The 21,359-nt window shown below is 45.0% G+C and overlaps 2 protein-coding genes across 2 annotated transcripts; one reads left to right on the top strand and one right to left on the bottom strand.

The window, feature by feature from the left end:
• Window positions 1–214: 214 nt before the first annotated feature.
• Window positions 215–4,636, bottom strand: LOC308523448 (cystatin-C-like). Its single transcript, XM_081097440.1, has 3 exons — window positions 4,097–4,636; window positions 1,342–1,455; window positions 215–529 (listed from the first exon to the last, which is right to left on the bottom strand). The coding sequence occupies exons 1-3, from the start codon at window positions 4,337–4,339 to the stop codon at window positions 446–448; spliced, it is 441 nt and encodes a 146-aa protein (XP_080953566.1). The 5' UTR covers window positions 4,340–4,636; the 3' UTR covers window positions 215–445.
• A 13,220-nt stretch (window positions 4,637–17,856) lies between these two features.
• LOC308522836 (mediator of RNA polymerase II transcription subunit 28-like) lies at window positions 17,857–18,393 on the top strand (the record flags this gene model as incomplete). The annotated part of the gene is made up of 1 exon (XM_081096421.1): window positions 17,857–18,393. One exon carries the CDS (start codon window positions 17,857–17,859, stop codon window positions 18,391–18,393), a length of 537 nt encoding a protein of 178 aa, XP_080952547.1.
• Window positions 18,394–21,359: the final 2,966 nt, after the last annotated feature.

Genomic DNA, 21,359 nt, shown 5'->3' with positions numbered 1-21,359 from the left:
ATCAGGAGCCACCACAGCCGAAAGCCTTGGTTCGCAGGCCCCCTCCATGACTCAGTCATCCGAAATGGGGCAGCATATTCCCCAACATGCCCACTATGGCCGTCCGTGTCAGCTCTCTCCTCTCGTCTGCCCTCCAGAGCCAGCGGGACAGGAGCGCTTGGTAAAGTAACTGTAAACCCTCAGGCACATCCCGAGACAGTGAACAACTCCAGGAGTAGCTGATGTCATGTTTTATTGCGTAAAGTGGAAGCAGAGCGTGCACCGGGCACAGGTGCATCTAGAAAGCACTCTACAGAAAGAAGCAAGGGAGAGCCACTTAGCTGGTCGCACAATGCTCAGAAGCTTCTCCGTTTGTCTCCTGAGGCCAGCACACTGCGGGGGCCCCACCAGGGAGGGGGTGTGCCAGTGGGAGGCAGCCTGCACGGCCCCGCCTGTCACATCTCCTCTATGCGTCCTGGCAGCTGGACTTCACCAAGGAGGTCTTGCCCAACCAGGGGACAGTGTATACCTGGAAAGAGCAGAGTGCTTCCTGCAAAAGGGAAACGAGAGAGACGGTCAGTTAGGGCTACAGTCAAAAAGGAAAGGGCCCAGCATGAGGTCTCCAAAGTGCAGGTGAGGAGCTGTGGTTGTGTGGTGGACATCTCGGCCCCCGACCCTGCGGAGCCCCCGATAACAATTCAGGGCTCACCAGGAGCCTCTTGGTGACCCCTCCCATTACTCCAAGTCCAGGAGATCTTTATCCTCCTGTCCCTGCAGGAATACACACTGGTGTAGCCCCAGCATGGCCCTGTAAGGAGCAGCCCACCAAAGCCACACAGCCCCAGAGGGTGCAGGGTATCAGCCAAGTTCCCTTCACCTCCAGTGGGCTGGCACTGAGACAGGAGACCCTCCTGAAAGAGTCAGTGTGTTTGGGGAGGTGACAAGCAGATGGAGGTCTCCTCAGCGGCTGAGACATCCCAAGAATCAGTCAAGCCCAGGGAGAGTCTGGTGTTCAGTGAGCAGGGCAGCATGGGTGGGCTTCTCCCGTAGAGGTCTCTAATTCCCTCTAATCTGTTCCAGTGGCTGAGTCTGGGATTAAAGGGCCCTATCTCCACCCTGCTATTTCCTTCAGTCAGCAGGCAACAATCCCCCAGAGCATATGGTGCTCAAAGGTCCCAGCTTAAATGCCCTTATACATTCAAATTAGGAACCTATACACACAAACTGACACCCTTTCCTCCCCACACCCCAGCCCCTGCACACCCCACCTAGGCCACAGCACTCACCCATGACATATCCCCAGGGCACGGTCCCACCCCTCTGCCCTGTGTGCCTGGCCCCTGGCCCACATCAAGTACATACCTTCCTCAGGTGCGGCTGCACATGGAAGGGACAGCTGGCCAAGTTGGGCTGGGACTTGGTACATGTGGTTCGACCGATTTCCACATCCAAGAAGTAGTTCAGCCCAGCCACGAGCTGTGCACATAAAGGGAAGGATTGGTTTACATCACCTGCCCATGTCACCCAGGCAGGTACCTTTCCGTTAGCGTGCACTGGGCCAGCATTCAGGGGTTGCCAGAGCCAACACCCAGAAGGCACCCGGCCACCTCCTGACGGCTACCCAAGTCCGTGTGCCCCGGGTCCTCCTTGTAACTTGTTTACGGAGCAGCTCTGACAAGGTGAGTCACACAGCCTGGCAGAAGAGAGGCAGGAAAATAGAAGGTGGAGCCAGACATCAGCATTCTGCCAGGAGCTGGAGGTGCAGCTCTGGGGAACCAGCCAGGGCATCAGCAAATCCACTGTGCCAGTGCCAGGAACCAGGGCAGGGACTAAGGCAAAATGACAGCTCTGCCGGGGTCATGGCTGGTTCTGCCTCAGGAAGACTCACCTGGCAATGCCCTTGAATTTACAGTCCAGTTGGTAGTATCCAGCCCATCGAGACTCTCATTCCATGTAACCAGGTTACTCATGCCCCCACTGAGCAGCAGGAAATGAGATGCTTTACACACACACACACACACACACACACACTTACTTGAGGCCAATAAAAGATGCCCCTGGGATGCCCGTCTTTCATGTTATTTGTGAGGGGAACACTTCTAGTGTGCCACACACTCACACCTTGTGTCTTTTACTTTTGAGATTACAGATGTGAAACCTGTGCTCACACAGGCATCCCCCAGAAACACCTCCTGAAAACTCGGAGAACCTCGAGATGAGGGGCCCAGACCAGGCTCTGGACTCTGTCCTATGGATGCCAAGCAAGTCCTACGATCCCTCTGCTGTTGGTTTCTATCTTTCTTTTTTAATTCATCTTTATTGTCAAAAGTAATACAGATGTGCCCTTGGTGTCAGTTTCCCACATGGGCCGATGACTGGTGACACCAAGCTAGGGTCACAGTGGAGAGGAGCTGGCTGACAGGGACCTGGTGAGCAAGGAGTGCACGTCCCATCCAAAGGGGCCAGTGCCAGCCAACAGCTGCAGGAGAAATGGGTCTGATCTTGACCCACTGTCTGACGTTTTGAGAGGAGGTGAGAACAGGCTCTAAACACTGGCCTGCAGCAGGCACCACACTTTGCTGCTGCATGGCCATGCTCTGCTCTTCCATGGTCTAAATTCCAGCCTTCCTCCAAGGACAAGCTCAAGGCCCAGCAGCCCCTCCGGATGTGCCCTCCATTCCCCTCCTGGACTCTGCTGACTGCTCTCCCTATCGGGCCAGAACCTCGGGGCGGGCTGGCAGAGGCAGGGTCAGGTGGTCCTCTCTACCCCAGCACACACTTACTAGCTCTGGCTTCTGGTGGTGGGGTACCCATCTAAGGTGGGGGGGGGGGGGGGCGGCGGGGAATGAGACTTCAAAACCCAGAGCCTCCTCCAGAGGTCTGGCCTCTGGAGGGAAGAACACTCCAGGGGCCTTTCCTCCAGGACCTCTCAGCAGCTCTGGATTCTTATGCAAGACCCTCTGCCGTAGCCTCTGCCTGGATACTGCAGGCTTATCCTGGACTCCTCTGTGTTTGCCGGCTCCCTCAAGGCGACCAGGGGAGCAGTGAGGGCCCCAACTCAGTGCCTGAGGCCCCAACTACCATGGCACAGAGAGGGCAGGGAGGCTGGCGTAGTGGCACCTGCTGAGAGGAGACTCAGAGAGCATTCCTGGTTTGCATGTCCCAGATCTTATCCGGAGGAAACCTCGGGGCATCACAAACGGAGTGCCAGTCCGCACCCCTCACAAATGCCAAGGTGAAGAGGCAGGCAGACAGGCTGCTCCCGGGAAAGGGGCTGCAGCGCAGGAACCGGGGGTGTCCCTGGCTATAAAGGACCCCGGTGGAACTATCACAGACATCTGATAAGTCATCATTTCAGGGCTGATTCCTGCTGTTCAAAATTGTACTGTGATTCTTTTTAAAAATGCCTGTTTTTAGGAAATATATACTCTCAAATGGTTCAGAGAAATAAATGTATATACTAGTATGTACCCCCAACACATGTGGGGAGGGAGGGAGGTGGGTAAAGCAAACAGGGCAACATTTGGACTAATCTGGGGGAAGAATCTGCAGGATTCCATGTTCCAGTTTTGCACGTTCTCTGTGAGTCTGAAGTTATGTCAACATGAAAAGAGGAATAAAGTGTTAAAAAACCATTCAGTGGCAGAGCCGGAGGGCAGCCGGTGGACAGTCTGTTTCTCCTTCCCTGTGCTCATTAACTTGCCAACTCACTCTGACTCCCCAGGCCCACGGCCTGGTGGGGAGATAAGTGGGCGGGACCGCAAGCCCTGTCCTTGCGGGGCTGGTGCTTGGAAACATAAGCGAAGGCCAGGCACGGACCCCGAGTGCCCGCGACCCACTGCCAGGCCCGGGGAAGAAGCCCGTGATGGTCTGTGGGTCACAAGAAAGACCAGGGACAACTGCCGGGCTGGGCAGCACTGGCGGGGGGTGTCCCGCGAGTTGGGCGCTTGGGGCGGGGATGATCGCGTCACAAGGGCCTCGCCTCCCGGGGCGCAGGCTCCTCCTCCCCATCGCCTCGCCCTGCCCCCTGACCCCCCGGCCTCCCGGTCCCCCGGCCCCCCCGATCTTCCCATCCCCCGACCCCCCGATCCTCCCAGCCCCAGACGCCCGGACTCACCTGCTTGCGGGCGCGCACCACCCGCATGGCGCGGCTGTGGAAGGCGTCGTTGCTCGCCTTGTTGTACTCGCTCAGGGCGAAGTTAAGCGCCTGCTGCACGCCCTCCTCGTTCACGTCCGCCTCCGCCAGGCCGCCCACCAGGCGAGGCCTGCCCGCGGTGGCGCCGGCCGCAGGGCTCGCGGCCAGGGCCAGGGCGAGGGCGAGGGCCAGCAGGAACAGCGGGGCGCGCGAGAGCCCGGCCATGGTCGCCTCCAGGGGAAGGAACTGGAGCGAAGAGACGAGTTCGGAGGGTGCGATCCTGGGGCCGCGAGCTCCGCCCGCCCGCAGAGGCTTTTATGCGCCGTCCGCCCTATCGCCGCCCGCCCCGCCCTCCGCTCCTCCTTTTCCGCCCGTCACATCCCCACCCCCTTCCCGCAGACCGGCCCCTCGCTGCGCCCCGCCCCGTCTCGGGTCCTGCTTCTCCAGCCTGCTCCCCTCGCCGCCTCTTTGTCACCATCTCCAGCCTTAACAACCCCCCCCTTCTCCTCCCGGCCCCTCCGCACCCTTGAGCCCTGCCCCTCGGCCCAGCCCCGGTTCCTCCCCACCCTCCCAGGCCTCCTCTAGGGCGCCCCGAAGCTCAGCTCCTTCTGGCCACCCTTCTCTGGGCCTGGACAGCTGGTAACCCCTGAATTCTAATTTATTCTTTTAAAAGGGAAAAATCGGTGTCTTGGTCTCTGAGCAGTGGGTCGAATTCTAGGGATGCCAGAGCACGGGCACGATTTCAAAGGCTGGGGCAGATGCCATCTGCGCCTTGTACTGGGGAGTATCTTTGCGGAACATAAGTGAAGTACTGAACCTCTAATTGGTAAAAAGTTCGGGTTCTCTTTTGCACAACTCATGTAATATATTCAACAAACCTTTCTTGGGCTTCTCCCAGGCCAGGAGGCCTAGGGTTTGTGTGTAACAGGTGGCAAGTGGGCGAGTGAGCCCTGGACTTGACATTGTAGAGGGGCTGCCCTATAGAGATGTAGCCGAGTCCATGTGTAGCTTTCTGTTTCCTAGTAGACACGTTAAAGAATAAAAAGATACAGGTGACAGTAAGTTTAAGAATATTTATATTTGATATGTTAACTGAAAAAAACAAAAAAAACAACAAGCTGAGAAGTGACAAGTGTTGATTTGCGATTCAAAAGAGCAGCTATTCCAGAAGCACTGTTTTAGGCAGAAACTCACAGGGTTCCTATTAGAGGTGAAGGTAAGGGGTATTTATGATAAAGGGAAGGGGGATAATTACTTGAAAAGAAGGAAGACATTTCTATGGGTATTAATAAACTAAGGAAGGAATTTCTACAGATGCAGATAAGCTAACATAGTGATATTTGTCCTACAGAATGTAACTGATTTTTTAGTCCTGTAGTTATGACCTCTGCTTCCCTGTTTTGACTCCGGGAAATAAAATATCTGCCAAGGACGGCTTCTTGTGGTTGACTGGGCCCAAGTGTAAAACTGGAGCCTGGCAGCTACTGTGGCAGAGACCTCTAAATGCACACTGCCTACCAGAGAGAAGCCACAGGCTGAGCCGTCAGCCTGTGCAACGCTCCTGCATCGTGAGGCAGCCCTGGTAAGAGAGGTCATAGGATTGAAATTCAACCAATAGAGCTGAGACTTTCCTGTCCAGTTTGAGACGAGGGAGGGCTATTTGGGCCAATCAAATAGTGATGATTTGGAGTCCTCAGTTGCATACCAAGGGGCCAGTCAGGGACAGAGGATGAGCATCATGATATGAGCCAGCTTCACCTTTGTGCTGGTAGAGCACACTTTCAGTTTCCTTGCAAGACTGTTTCCCCAACTGAACTCTGAAACCAGAACCTTAACACTGAGGGCACCTCACCTGGACCACTTCTCCAAAGTTGTTTCAAAACCCTGCTGTTCCAAACTAGTTTCACCAGAAAGGAGGGCGGGGGGGGAGGCAGAGAGGACCCAAATAAAATCAGAAATGAAAGAGGAGAGGTAACAACTGATGCCAGAGAAATAAAGGAGATTGTGAAGAAATATGAACAACTATATGCCAACAAGTTAGACAATCTGGATGAAATGGATTAATTCCTAGAAACATACAATCTTGCAAAACTGATTCAGGAAGAATCAGAAAATCTGGATAGATAGATTAAAACTAATGAAATGCAAGCAGTAATCAAAACAAAAGAAACAAAACCCCTCCTGAACAACAAAAGTCCTGGGCCAGATAGCTTCACAGGTGAATTTTAACAAACATTCAAAGAAGAACTAACATCTGGCCTTCTCAAATTATTCCAAAAATTTCCAAAAGGAGGGAAGACTTCCAAGCTCTTTTTATGAGACCAGCATTATCCTAATTCTGAAACCAGATAAAGACACTACGGAGAAAGAAAATTATAAGCCAGTATCTCTGAGGAGTAGAGATACTAAAATTCTCAACAAAATATTAGCAAACTGGGCCTAGCAATACATTAAAGAGATCATACACCAGGATCAAGTGCAATTTACTCCAGAGACGCAAGGTTGGCACAATATCCGAAAATCAATAAACTTGATACTCCGCATAAACAAAATGAAGGATAAAAACAACATGACTGTATCAATAGATTCAGAAAAAGCATTTGATAAAATCTAGCACCCATTTATGACAAAAACATTCAGCAAAGTGGGAATAGAGGAATCATCTCAACATAATACAGGCCTTATATGACAATCCCACAGCTGACATCATGCTCAATGGGCAAAAACTGCAAGCACTCCCCTTAAGATCAGGAACAAGACAGGGCTATCCACTTTCACAACTCTTATTCAACATATAACTGGAAGTCCTAGCCCCAGCATTCAGATGAGAAGATATCCAAATAGGAAAGGAAGAAGTAAACTGTCATTATTTGCAGATGACATGGTACTGTATACAGAGAACCATAAAGATTCTACCAAAAACTACTAGAAGTGATAAATGAATTCAGTAAAGCAGCAGGATACAAAATTAACACCCAGAAGCCAGTTGCATTCTTAGGCACTATCAGAAAGGGAAACTAAGAAAACAGCCTCTTTCACAATTGCTTAAAAATATAACATAGAAATAATTTTTTTTTTCAATTAGCAATAATTGAGTGTCGGATTAACCTCATTGGCTATGATACTGCACAAAGCTGACCTAGAAATAATTTAACCCAGGATGTAAAAGACCTCAACTCAGAAAATTATAAGACACTGAAGAAAAACATTGAGGAAGATACAGATAAGTGGGAGTAAATACTGTGTTTATGAGTAGGAAAAATTAACATCACTAAAATGTCCATACTACCCGAAGCAATCTATAGATTCAACGCAATTCCTATCACGATACCAATAGCATATTTCACAGAACTAGAACAAATATTCCAAAAATTTACATGGAACCACAAAAAATCCCAAGTCGCCTGGCAGGTATGGTTCAATGGTTGAGTGTCGACCTATGAACTAGGAGGTCACAGTTCAATTTCTGTTCTGGGCACATGCCCGGGTTACAGGTTTGATCCCTAGTAGAGGGAATCATGTAAGAGGCAGCTGATCAGTGGTTCTCTCTCTTCATTGATATTTTTATCTCCCTCTCCCTTTCTCTCTGAAATAAATAGATATATATATATTAAAAATCCGAAGTCATCACAGCAATCTTGAGAATAAAGAACAAAGTTGGAGGAATCATGCTACCTAATATCAAAGTATACTACAAAACCATAGTAATCAAAACACCATGGTACTGGTATAAAAAAAGACATAAATGGAACAGAATAGAGTCCAAAATCTACCCACACTTTTATGGTCAATTAATATTTGAAAGAGGCAAGAACACGCACTAGGGTAAAAATAGTCTATTCAATAAATGGTGTTGAAAAAATTGGACTGATATGTACCAGCAAATGAAACTATACCACCTTTACACCATACACAAGAATGGATGGTGTGAACTCACCTGGCCAGTGTAGCTTAGTTGGTAGGGTGTTGTCCCGTGCACCTAAAGGTTATTGGTTCAATTCCCCGTCACGACACATGCCTGGGTTGTGGGATCAATCCCTGGTAGGGGCATGCAGGAGGCAGCTAATTGATGTTTCCCTTTCACATCAGTTTTTCTCTCTCTCTCTCCCTCTCCTTTTCTCTCTTTCTAAAAATCAATAAACTATTAGAAAAAAGAATAAACATAATGAATTAAAAGCTTAAATGTCAGACTGGAAATCATAAAACATAGGCAGTAAAATCTCAGATATTTCTCGTAGCAATATTTTGTCTGATATACTGTCTCTCCTTGGTCAATGGAAACAAAAGAAAAAAATAAACAAATGGGACTACATCAAATTAAGAAATCTTTTCACAGCAAAGAAAACCATCAACAAAATGAAAATACAACCCACTGAATGGGAGAACATATTTGCCAATACATCTGATAAAGGGTAAATATTCAAAATGTACAAAGGACTTATAAAACTCAACACCAAAAATACAATCCAATTAAAAAGTGGGAAAAGGGCCTGAATAGACATTTTTCCAAAGAGGACATACAGATGGCCAATAGATAAATGAAAAGATGGTTAAAGTCTCTAAATATCAGTGAAATGCAAACTCAAACCACAATGAGATATCACCTCACACCAGTCAGAATGGTTATCATCAATAAATCAACAAACAATAAATGTTAGCGAGAATGTGGAGAAAAGGGAAACCTGGAGAATTGTTGGTGGGAATGCAGCCACTGTGGAAAGGAGTGTGGAGTTACCTCACAACATAAAAAAATGGAACTGCCTTATGACCCAGCAATTCAACTCCTGGGAATTTAGCCGAAGAAACCCAAACCATTAATTCAAAAGAATATCTGCACCCCTGTGTTCATTGCATAGTTATTGACAAGAGCCAATCTTTGGAAGCAGCCCAAGTGCCCCCCAGTAGGTGAGTGAGTAAAGACCTTGTGGTACATTTACACAATGGGATACTACTCGGCCACAAAACAGAGCTTGGATGAACCTGGAGAGTAGTTTTAGGCTAAATGAAATAAGCCAGTCAGAGAAAGACAAGTATTATATGATTTCACTTATTTGTGGAATCTAATGAACCAAATAAACTAACAAACAAAATGGAAACAGAGAACAGACAGACAGCTGTCAGAGGTGAGGGGTTGGGGAGCTGGGTGAAAAAGGTGAATGGGTTAAGAAAGAAAAAAAAAATCCTAAACAAAACAAAAACCAGCAACTCATAGACACAGACAGCAGTATGATGATTACCAGAGGGAAAGGGGGATAAATGGTGATGGGAAAAATAATTCTGCTGTGTCTCAGCCGTGCTGTTTCACAAGTCAGCTGTTTTAACCGAATGGCATCTCTCTCCCATTCCTGCACCCCAAGTTGAGGACTCCTTTTGGCATTGAATTGGCATCCATGACCTTTGGTTGACATCTGTTAGTTTTGCAAGCAGTTGTTTGGAATACAGTACTGCTGTAGGGTTAGTTCAAGGGTTATGTTGCCCAGTTTTAGTATTCAGAGGTTTGACGAGTAAGATCTTCAAGGCACTTTTTTTGGGGGGGATGGCAGCTTTGACACCGTTTTGAAGTGACTCAGTTTATATGTTTTTACAAATTCATAATGTTATTTCAAAAATATGCAAGCAATTGTTTTCTTCAAACTATATGTATATATTTTAAATGTATTTATTGATGAGAGAGAGAGAGAGGGAGAGAGAGAGAGAAAGAGAGAGATCAGTCTGCTACCCCACTCATCCATGCATTCACTGGTTTTTCTCTTGTATGTGCCACAACCAGGGATTGAACCCACAACCTTGGCATATTGGGATGATGCTCCAACCAACCAAGGGTTTGCAAACAATTGTTAATGAGATGTTTTACATTCTTCTCTCTGTGCTAAGTCTATGGAATCCTGTGTACATATTTTACACTTAGAGCAGGTGTTGATTCAGACTGTTCTTAATCTTAGCTTCCATGGCCAAATATGACTGGTGGTTGTGGTATTGCATGGCCCAAATTTAGGGTGTGTGTGTGTGTGTGTGTGTGTGTGTGTGTGTGTGTGTGTGTGTGTAGGGGGCAGTGATCAGTAATTAAGATCAAGGCACTTGGTTGGAAGTAAAATAAAATGGTGAAAGAGAGAGATGATTGATGCTGGACACAGTTCAGGGAGTCCTCTTTGAGATGACAGACATTTAAGCTGAAACCTGAAGGACAAAAAAGTCCTGCTGAGACCAGAGAAAGAGAGCTTCAGGCACTGAGACCAACCAGTGCAAAGGTCCTGAGGTGAGGTAACGAGAAGGAATTGGAGGCTGTTTAAGCAGGGCAAGGATCTGATCCTGAATCTCAGCTCAGCAGCTGTGTGGACAATAAACTGTGGGTGGGGGTCATGGGAAGAAGATGCAGGGAGACCCCTACCAGGATGGTGCAGGGGCAGGTGGGAAGGAGACAGTGAAGAGAGCAGGCAACTGGGAGAACGTGTGTCGACGCACAGCTGCTACTCTTGCTTCTCCCCTGGGGGAGCCACATTACTGACTGTGGGTTTTTTTTGTCCATGGCTTGGAAAACTTGATATTTAAGATCACATTGAATGAGGTATCTATTACATATACTAAAATACATCACGTTTGTGTCCAGATGAGAAATTTTAGCATGCAACAGCATCCCAACTCCATCAAGGTCTGGAACATTCCCACCACCCCGGAAAGTTGCCTAGTGCCTCTGCAGTCAGTCCCAGGCCCACCCCTGGCTCCTGGCAATGCACACACCTGTCCTTGTAGACTTGAGCTTGGGCCTCTTCCAGCACTTCTCATAAAGGGAGTCACGTGGTGTTAGTGCACATGTGTCTGCCTGGCTTCTTTCACTCAATATCAGATTTGAGCTGTCCCATGTTGTTGTTGAGACAGGCTGAGCCTGTCTCAGGTGGATGGAATGCTCTTTGGTTGTTTTTAAGCCTCTCCTGGACAAGTTGAAAGTTTCTCTTCAGGCACTCCCAAAGAGCGCAGCTCTGTGCCTGCACCAATGGATACCAGCCCATGGAGAGAACTGGAAAAGCAAAGAGCTCTGCGTGGCACCTGCGTGAGGAACCCAGCCCTCTGTAAGTCAGACCCCGCAGCTGTTCAGGAAGCTGCCTTCTTCATTAGTGGGTGCTCCCTTGATGCTTCAAGCTCCCTCCCTTTCACCTCTCCCTCCACCATGTTTTCAGGAAACCTCTTCTTTTGAATGTTTTGCCTCTCAATTTTTTCTTTAAAACATATATATATATTATTGATTTCAGGGAGGAAGGGCGAGGGAGAGAAAGGTAGAAACATCAATGATGTGAGAGACACCTGCCCCCAGAGGGGGTGGGTGGCAAGACCTTCTTTACTGATGACATTGTGCTAACCTAATTGTTGCTTCTTCTTCTCCCCAGAAATGGTTAGGACATAGGCTCTGAAGTCCCTTGCACACATTTTTCCTCCTTCTCCCCCTTCCCACTGTCCAACTCAGGGAGGCATGGGCATGCTTCTGCACCATGTGCTAACCCTGGTAAAACTGGGCTCTGATTGGGATGGATGTTAGATTATTATAAAACAGTGATACTCGATGGAAAGTCTGTGTACTATAGCCTATTAAGTGACCTGTTTTGCAAAAAGGATTTTTTTGGAAGTTTTTCTCTCCCCCCCCCCCCCAGCATCCACCAAGCTCTTACTTCTTTATATTATAAGTTACCATTTGTTTTTACAAGCTCATAATGACTAGAGCAGCTGCAGTGTCTGATGCAGCACAGGCCATGGCGAGGGGCAGAGAGAGGGCAGGGCGCCTGGAGACTCAGAGGATGTTTTGTGCAGCTGGGCGTTCTGCCTTCTCTCTGGCCATGAGGAAAACAACAGCTCTGAGTCAGATTGAGCAATCCCCTTGGCATCTCCGGGTGGTCAGCGTTTTCCTTCCTGCTGTGACTTCCCTCTCAGTGTTTGTGCAACCATGCATGCCTTCTTTTCTTTTTTCTTTTTTTAGCAATCTGCAATGGAGCGGCAGAGGGAAGCTTGTGCCTGCCCAGGATGCCATTAAAAGTGACACACCAGATTTTTGAGCAGAAAATCAGAGGCCACTCAGAGAAGCCTGCCCTCTGCATGGTGCCCTCTACTCACCCCCTTCCTGCCACTTGCAGAGGAGCTGGGTCTAGTAACATGGGCTTGATGAAGCTTTAGTCTGGCTCCTCCGCGCCGGCTCTGTCACTAGGCCTCGGCCTGGGCTCTGGTCCTGTCCTTGCCAGGCCTGCTACCCCTGTCTCGGAGAGAATCCCCCACCCTGATATCTGATCAAGTTCTTTATCCCCCATATTTGATGTTTAAGTCTTTCTAAAAGTCCTGTTCGGTCACGTTAGCCAGAATATTCCCAGTGTCTTCTCCCAGAAAATTTTCATCTTCTGACCCACCCCCTTGGCTGTCCATTCGCATTTGTCATGGTTGTGTTTACAGTTGAGCCCCTTCTCTCTCCTGTTTCCATAGTCTTGATTCCTACTGCACTGGTTTTGAATGAAGTCTCCCTTCCCATTTTAACAAGCATCAGGATAACATTTCTTTAACAGTCCGGCCAGGGCTCTTTGCTCCTCCTGGAACGTGGTCAGAATACTCGTACTGCTGCCAAGTAGAAGCACAGGGCCTGGTGAGATGGAGGAGAACAGGACAGGGAAATGGCCAAGAGGGAAGCAGACACGGAGGGAGAGCACAGGTGAGCTGGGTGGTGCGGAAGTGGGATGCATTTCCCCTGACACTTTATTGTAAAAATTTTCAATTGTGTAAAGTTAGGATAATTTTATAGCAAACATCTGTATACCCACCAGCTGGATTCTACCACTAATACTCTACTTTTCTGACTTCATCACATAAATCCTTCTGTCTACTTTCTTTTTTTTAATGCATTTCAAAGCAAGGTAAAGACATTAGTATACTTCACCCCTATATACTTACTAGTAAGCATGAGTAGCATTAGCTAGAGTTTAAAAATTACAGCTTTTTCATTTGTTGTAAACTTACATACAGTGAAGGTGTACATTTACTTAATTATGACAAATGCATATCTCTGTGCAATCCATGTTATCAGAGACAACATGCCTATCACTCCAGAAATTTCCCTATTCCCTTTCCCAGTCAATCTGGGCTCTCACCTCCAGAGACAACCACTGTGCTATTTTTTTTCTGCTACAGATTAGTTTTTAGTATTTCAGAAGTTCATATGTAGAATTCTCTGTGTGCCTCTTCTCACTCAGCTTAAAGTTGTTGAGATTCATCCCTGTTGTTTAAATTGTATGTTTATAAGTCAGCCTTTGGTTGCACACGGCACCTATTCCAGAAAAGTCTCTGGAGGGTCTCAGGCTCTGGATCACAGGCAGGATCTGCCACAATGAGGAGGGCAACTCTTATTTACTCAGAATATTTTAAAATATATTTTTATTGATTTCAGAGAGGAAGGGAGAGGGAGAGAGAGAGATAGACCCATCAATGATGGGGGAGAATCATTGATCGGCTGCCTCCTACATGCCCCCTACTGGGGATCGAGCCTGCAACCTGGGCATGTGCCCTGACCAGGAATCAAACCATGACCTCCTGGTTCATAGGCTAATGCTCAACCTCTGAACCACGCCAGCTGGGCTACTCAGAATTTTTGCTGCTGTTTTCTTCCTTTCTTTTTCTGTATTAATTTGGAACAACCCCTCCCCACCCCTTTTCCTTCCCTGCTACACTTTCTTCCCTCCCTGTCACTACTTCCTTCCCTTCCTACTGCCACACTACAAAGCTAGTTTTTATGAAAAGACCTACCATCAATAGAGGAAAATCCAATTTTAAAAGATAAAGAACAAATTTTCCAAACTTTACTAAATATGTAAAGAAAACCTTGATATAGAGGGATAGATTGGCAGTAATGCAGTGATAGCAGGATATTTTAGCACCCCATGAACATCAATGGATAGATCTTTCAGATGGAAAATCAACAAGGAAATGGTGACCTGAAATGACATACTAGATCAGATGTATGTTCTGAGCATTTCACCCAGAGGCAGCAGAATTTACATTCTCTTCAAGTGCACGTAAAATTTATAGGACACAAAACAATATATTTAAGATGATTAAACTCACATAAAGCATCTTCTCTGACCATAACAGTATGAAAGTAGAAATCAATCCTAAGAACAAAACTAAAAATCACCCAAAGACATGGAGGCTAATTAACATGTTAGTAAACAATGAATGGGTTAACAATGAGACCAAGGAGAAAATCAAAAATACATTGGACAAATGAAAATGAGAACACAACTCAAAATCTTTGGGCTATAACGAAAGCAGTCTCAAGAGGAAAATTCATAGCATTACAGGCCTACCTCAAGAAACAAGAAAAATCTCCAATAATCTTACTTTATACTTAAACTGTTTCAATTATGCTTACAAAAGTGTAATTTACCAAATTCCTCTAGGTTGTGGCTAACTTAAGAAAAACTTTTTCTTATAGTATTGGGAAAATTATAAAATTAAAGAACCATCAATATTTCAAACAAAAGTCACAAAAATTGTAATATTCTTCTCAGTTCATTCAGTCCTGTGCAGTTAGAACTTGTCCTCTTATATTCAGTTTTTTCATCAGTTCTCTCAACTTAGTCTGACGATTGCAGGTGATAGGGTCAGTTATAATTCTAAGAAATTTATAAGGTTGTCTGTCAAGGTGTGCATAATTTGCTCAGTAAAGTGTGTACCTTGGTTGCTAGAGATCGTAGAAGGTGTACACTAAGCAGAAAACACATTTTCAGACAGTTCCTTAGCCACTGTTAGGCATCAACCCTGTGGAAGGGGAAGGCTTTAACCCACTCAGAAAAAAAATACATATGACAACAAAAACATATTGATAACCCATACTTAGTGGCAATTAAATGAAATCCAGCTTAAATGTGCAATGGCAGATGGAGGAATGCAAAAACTGGGGGAAGAGGGGTTTTTACCACAAAATCTGGAAAAATCAAGCGCTGTCTTCGGTTTTCTATACCAGTAGCCAAGACTATTTATTTAATTTACAACCACTGTTTACCCATACAGTGTCCCCTAGAAGCTTTTTATCACTTGTTTTGCAATGTTTTCCATGTAATTTAATATACCACAGATGCCTATTTAGTTTAAAATTTCTCTTTTGCAAGGAGTGAAAACACATCTTTTGTGGTGTTCCAGGGGCCTTCTGGAATACCTCAAAGTTATTCCCAGGTCAAGACTTTCTTCATAATTTGAATTTTGGGAAGTTTGTCAAAATATATGAGGTTTGGACATTTGACTAAATTGGATCATAAGTCATTATGAAACCCATTTAACAAAAGTGACAATAATAGATTTCAAAAGCAGATACAGAAGTTTATGTAATTGTCAGCAAAATTTAGTTCTTACTAATGAGGAGACTGAGTTTTCTTAAATAATCAAGAACCTGATTAAGCCAGCATGAAACAGAAATTATTTTGATAAAACACAGAATCTTGGCTTTTTATTTAGAAAACTTTTTCACAGTACTTATCAGTAGCACACTAGTAGTCCATGAAAACCGTCCTTTTATCAGAGAGAAAGAATAGAACTCTAAATTTGCATCAGCTTACTTTTGATATTAAATTCACCTACTTGATTAAATCAATTTTAATCATATTCAACTTGACCACAAATAAATTTTATTTCTCAGGATTCCTTTTTCATAGCATTTATATGAACTTCAGTGTTTTTTTAAAGTTTGTCTCTTGTTCTCTTACCTACTCAGAAGTAATCTGGACAAAAGTTCAAACAGGAAACTCTCAGGGGGGTAGCATGTATCCCATCAGGGACACTGGGCAAGCCAAGAGTCATGATTCCCTGTGGGGGCGTCTGCCAGTGATGCTCTAGGTATTTGCTTTTCACAGATTGGGAGTTTATGAATTATTTTCAATGCTGAATACACTGCTTGTAATAAGCCATGTGCCTCATTTTAAAAAAATCTCACATATTATTTATTCTTTATATGCTAAAATTATAATTGAATCTAAAGCTATACACATTTTATATTCCCTATGTTATTTTACAGGGATTGTTGCTTACCAAGAAATTGTTGACTTGGAATGTTATATTTTATAGAAAAGCAAAGTTTTTATCAAATCTATAACCATGCCACTTTTAAATTTTGTCATTCGTGGACAGCTTCATTCTGATGCATTTGTAGGTATATTATATGTTTAGAAAAATCCATGAAAAGGGCTCTGACTTCATCTAAATTGCAGGCTTGTAAGCATGTCATATTTTTGAAATGGATGATGATTTATAGAACTTCAAGGAATAACTGAATTCAAAAACTACTGGAAAATAATCAGGATAAACAAAAATAACTATGGGAGTAAATGAATTGAGGATAATTATTCTTATGACTTTTTAAAATATTGTTGACTTTTAATCTTTTGTTTCCCAAATATAAGGAAAAGTAAAGAGCAGACATTCTGCATTGTAGGAATTAACAAATTGGTAACAGATTCATTTCACAGTGCGCTCCCGGGAGACGAAGATTTCAAAGATCATGGCTTACAACCAGGAGATTTGGTGTATTGGAAGAGACACCAAAATAAAAGACTCTCTCCAACCTCGTTGGAGGGAACCTTACCAGGTATTACTAACTAACTAACCCATGTGCAGCTAAACTTAAGGGAGTTAGCTCATGGATTCACATTTCTCATTTCAAAAAAGGCACCTGACTGTAAATGGACATTTACTCCCATCTCTGACACCCATTTCCGTCTGCAGCGGAGATCAAAGACTTTTCAAGGATGAGAAACAGCTGAGACTTTCTAGGATGAGAAGTCGCTGACCATGGAGGCAGACAGCTATCCCACAACGCTGTCAACAAGGCCTGTATGCTCACAAACTGATATTGCTTGAACCTTGTTTTTATATCATCTGGTTGTTATTGATTGAATGTACATGAAATGCTTTTCATATTATTATCCTTATGGTTTTCTAGTGGAAACAATATCTGCCTCCCCAGACCTCCCTTATTAGATATGAAAAATTTAACTTGGATACCTGCTCATCTTTCCCACCTACTGCACAATGATGTTCTGACTATCAGGTATGACAGTGAAATTAATGCTTTGTTAGCCACATATTGGTCTTCTCCTACTATCAATATAAGCTTTGGTACATTTTTTTTTTCCTGACTATATCTATTATAAAGGAATCCACCTTAGGCAAATACCTCCCTGATAATTCCACTGGTAGAATTGTATATGGATCTAATCTGGATGAATATTGTATAGCTATAGAGATGGATGATGAATAACTAGGAAAAACACCTGGATATGATGGCCAAAGGCTTGCAGCAGCCTGTCCTATCTGTCATAGTATGCCGGAAGCCGGTCCACCCTTGCTGCCTGACACGGTCGCTGCAGGGAAGAAACATCTGCACAGCTTATGTTTCAAGGGACCTGGCATATATGGCATATGGTTTGCTCCCCCTCTTAGTGCTATGTGTTTTAAACAGGACAACCTCCCCGAGAAAGGTTGTTTCCCCAGGTAGGGATTTTTCCCTGAAGTTAGGGAGGGAATAAAACCCCTTAACTAAATGCCAGGCGGGTAGTTAATCACTTTAACTACGAACAATCACCCTTAAGCTACATAATCTTTACTCCCTGGAATGGAGATAAGAAACGCCCTAATCTTTGGAATAGAAATTGACAGGATTAAAATCAACTGGTATAAATACAGATGTAACAAGACAATAAAAGACAGAACTTGGATTTTCAGAAATGGCAGCTCCGATGGGAGGTATGTTCTCCGGGCAGCCACTCTGTGCCCCGCCCCCACCGCCTGGCCTCCCGGGCCAGGCCTCGCTTCTTCAGGCAGCGCCAGGTGCTCCCAGATCTTCTCCGAGTACCTTGGTGGATGAGTTGGAGTCATCTTTCGAGGCTTGCTTTGCTTCTCTGGTGAGTCAAGACTATGTCAATGGCACGGATCAGGAGGAAATTCGAACTGGTGTTGATCAGTGTATCCAGAAATTTCTGGATATTGCAAGACAAACAGAATGTTTTTTTCTACAAAAAAGATTGCAGTTATCTGTCCAGAAGCCAGAGCAGGTTATCAAAGAGGATGTCTCGGAACTTCGGAAGGAGCTGCAGCGGAAAGACGCCCTGGTCCAGAAGCACCTGACCAAGCTACGGCATTGGCAGCAGGTGCTGGAGGACATCAACGGGCAGCACAAGAAGCCCGCCGACATCCCGCAGGGCTCCCTGGCCTCCCTTAAGCAGGCGTCTGCCAACATCCCCGCGCCTATGAAGCAGAACTGAGGAAAAGCCACAGGAAAGGGTCGCTTCTCGGTGGCATGACATTTTGGAAGAACTCTGGCAGAGAACAAGACTATCTCAGTTGCATGCTCCCACCTAAAATGTTCCCACTTTTCATAAGCTCTTACTTTTTAAAATCCTGATTTCTGGGCCTCATCCTCCGGAAATTCTGTTTCTTTGTGATGGGGTGGGGCCACAATATTAGTCACAAAGAAACAGAATTTCTGGAGGATGAGGCCCAGAAATCAGGATTTTAAAAAGATTCCCAGGTGATTCTAATGTGCAGCCCAGGTTGAGAACCACTGTTTTAGTTGGTTTCAGGTTGATTTAGCTCTGTGTCTTCTAGTTGCACTTAGAATCATCCTCTTCTCTCCCTCCTCTTCCCCCTCCTCTCCTGCACTTGTGAGGAGAGGTTTTAATCCTTTGTCCTCAAGATAGAGTCCTTCTACAAGTGAACTGCAAAGCTCTTTGTGTTGTTTAATTTTCCAGTCTCAGTTTCCCTATTCCACTTTGTAAGGACAGAAAAAGGCCTCTCTTCTTCTTTGCTGTGGCCTTCCACAATTTATGAGAATCACCTGGTAATTAAACCCCAAGATTGTTGGCTCCTCTGATTCAAACTGCTTCTCTGTTCAAACTGTGGGGCAAGATAAGCTACTTTCAAGGCTATATTCTTACATCCCCCTCCTCCCTGCTGTTTTCACAACTCAGGGGTAATTCCCACCAAGGAGCTTCTAGTTAGTAGAAAGTTCCCTTCCCCACTCTGCTTCAAACAAGCCTCCGTTGAACTCTTCATAACTTTTGTTCTAAGCTTGTTTTACTGATAAGACACTTCTCTAGGACATCTGCCAGAAGACTGTTTCCTGGAAAGCAAACAAACTGCAGCTTTTCAAGACAACCCCCAATATCTGCTCAACTTCAACACGACCCCCCTCCCTTTCTTCTTACCTGTCAACAGCAACTGATTGGTCTTTAAAAGTAGAAGCCGCCCTGGCCAGTTTGGCTCAGTGGAGAGAGCGTTGGCCTTCGGACTGAAGGGTCCCGGGTTTGATTCCGGTCAAGGGCATGTACCTTGGTTGCGGGCACATCTCCAGTGGGAGGTGTGCAGGAGGCAGCTGATCGATGTTTCTCTCTCATCGATGTTTCTGGCTCTCTATCCTTCTCCCTTCCTCTCTGTAAAAAATCAATTAAAAATATTAAAAAAATAAATAAAGAAAAGAAAAGAAAAGAAAAGAAAAGAATTTAAAAGTAGAAGCCACTCTTTGTTCCTTGTCCTGTATTGATTAGCAATACTTGGCCCTTTACTCCCTTGGAAAGTAAAGTAAGCCTCCTCTCTGTATCTTCTCTTTCACATAAGAGCTCAATAAATTACAAAACACACATTCTTTTAGTTGTGAATTCTTTCACAGCCCGTGTCACCAGTAAAACCCTGATACATTTGTCCCAGAATTTTCCCAGCTTTTCATTGTCTTATAACAGTTTGAAATTAAAACTTAACTAAAAGCAGTTTATAGTAGGTCCTAGGCTAAAATCTTCTTAGACAAAAGTCAATCTTTACCTCAATTAAGCCTGTCTATTACCTTTTTGCATCTATGACAACCTGATAACTTCCCTTTTTCCAGAACCTTCAGGGTCAGAGATCACAAATTCTCTCATTGTTATTGTTATAGACTTAATTGTTGACTGTTAACTATTCTATAAGCACCTATGTAAAAGAAGCCTGTATCTATCATTTTATTTTTATTCCAATCCCAGAGATTTTCCCTGTTTTGCTCTCTCCCGCCTCTCTAATCTATTACTAATGGATTTCATGTAACCCACTTACTTCTTTCTCTTTTGATTGTAATGTATAAAAATAAGATGCAAAACTGCCATTCTCTGGAACATTTTCTCAAGCTGTTGAGATTTTGCTTCCCTGAAATTGTTGACAGATTGGCTTAAATAAACTCATAAAAAATACTTACAGGTTTGAACGTTTCTTATGTTGACATATTTGTATTTGAATCAGAGGTCCTCACTCTGACTCTCCTGTCCTGCTGACCAGATTCCCATGGCTGGGTAAGTGTTCAAGGATTGCCTAGAGATGTTAAGGGATCTGCACAGAAAGGGTCATCCTATGAATATGTGGGTTTCTTCCTAAAGTCACTATGACAGTGCTAAATACATTTAATCCCCTGTCACTCTGAGGCTGTGAGAGTGGGTGGGAAGAGAGCAATGCTGCAGGATTGATGGGGTAAGAGTGCGATTAGAGGGATGGAGGCAGAGAAATTAAGGTAACTTTTGTTTTTAAGGAAACCTTTGCTTTCCCAGCATCTACCAGGCCCTTTTATATGTGCTTCCTCTGTTAATTTCCAGACAATTCTGGGAAACATAATCCCTGTTTTGTACATATCAAAATGGAAGTTCGAAAAGGTCAGTATATCCCACACACTCATTCAATCAGAAAGAGGATATGAACCAAATCTGTTTACTTTCTGTGAAAATAGGAAGTGGGCTGGGTATGGAGAAGATGGGGTCTAGAAAGTGATGGGTGAGGCCGAACAGGGAACAGAAACGGGAGTGAACAATGTCCAGCTGGGGAACCATGAACAGGCCTGATTAGGTTGGAAGCTGGGAGAGGTGCTCCAATGTTTGCCCTCCAGCATCGGCACAGATGCCATGACAATCATCGGACTTACCATTACTGATAAGCACCTAGCTAGTCATGCATTTGTTTATGTAACCTTTGGCTTGCACTTGGTTCTCAGTAACATTCAATAATTCCAGTTCCAAAGATCCACATAAGAGCTCAGTAAATTACAAAGCACACTCAAGGTTTCGGTGTTGATACTTCATGAAGAAGAAAACAGCCTGGCCGGCAAGGCTCAGTGGTTAGAGTCGACCTGTAAACCAGGAGGTCATGGTTCGATTCTGGTAAAGGCATGTGCCTGGTAATGGGCTTGATCCCTTGTGGGGGCGATGCAGGAGGCAGC

Source organism: Myotis nattereri, assembly GCF_964212035.1.
Source record: "Myotis nattereri genome assembly, chromosome: 8".
In the NCBI taxonomy this organism is placed as follows: Eukaryota; Metazoa; Chordata; class Mammalia; order Chiroptera; family Vespertilionidae; genus Myotis; species Myotis nattereri.
Note: the sequence above shows the minus strand (reverse complement) of the source record. Positions and strands in the feature narration are given on the sequence as shown.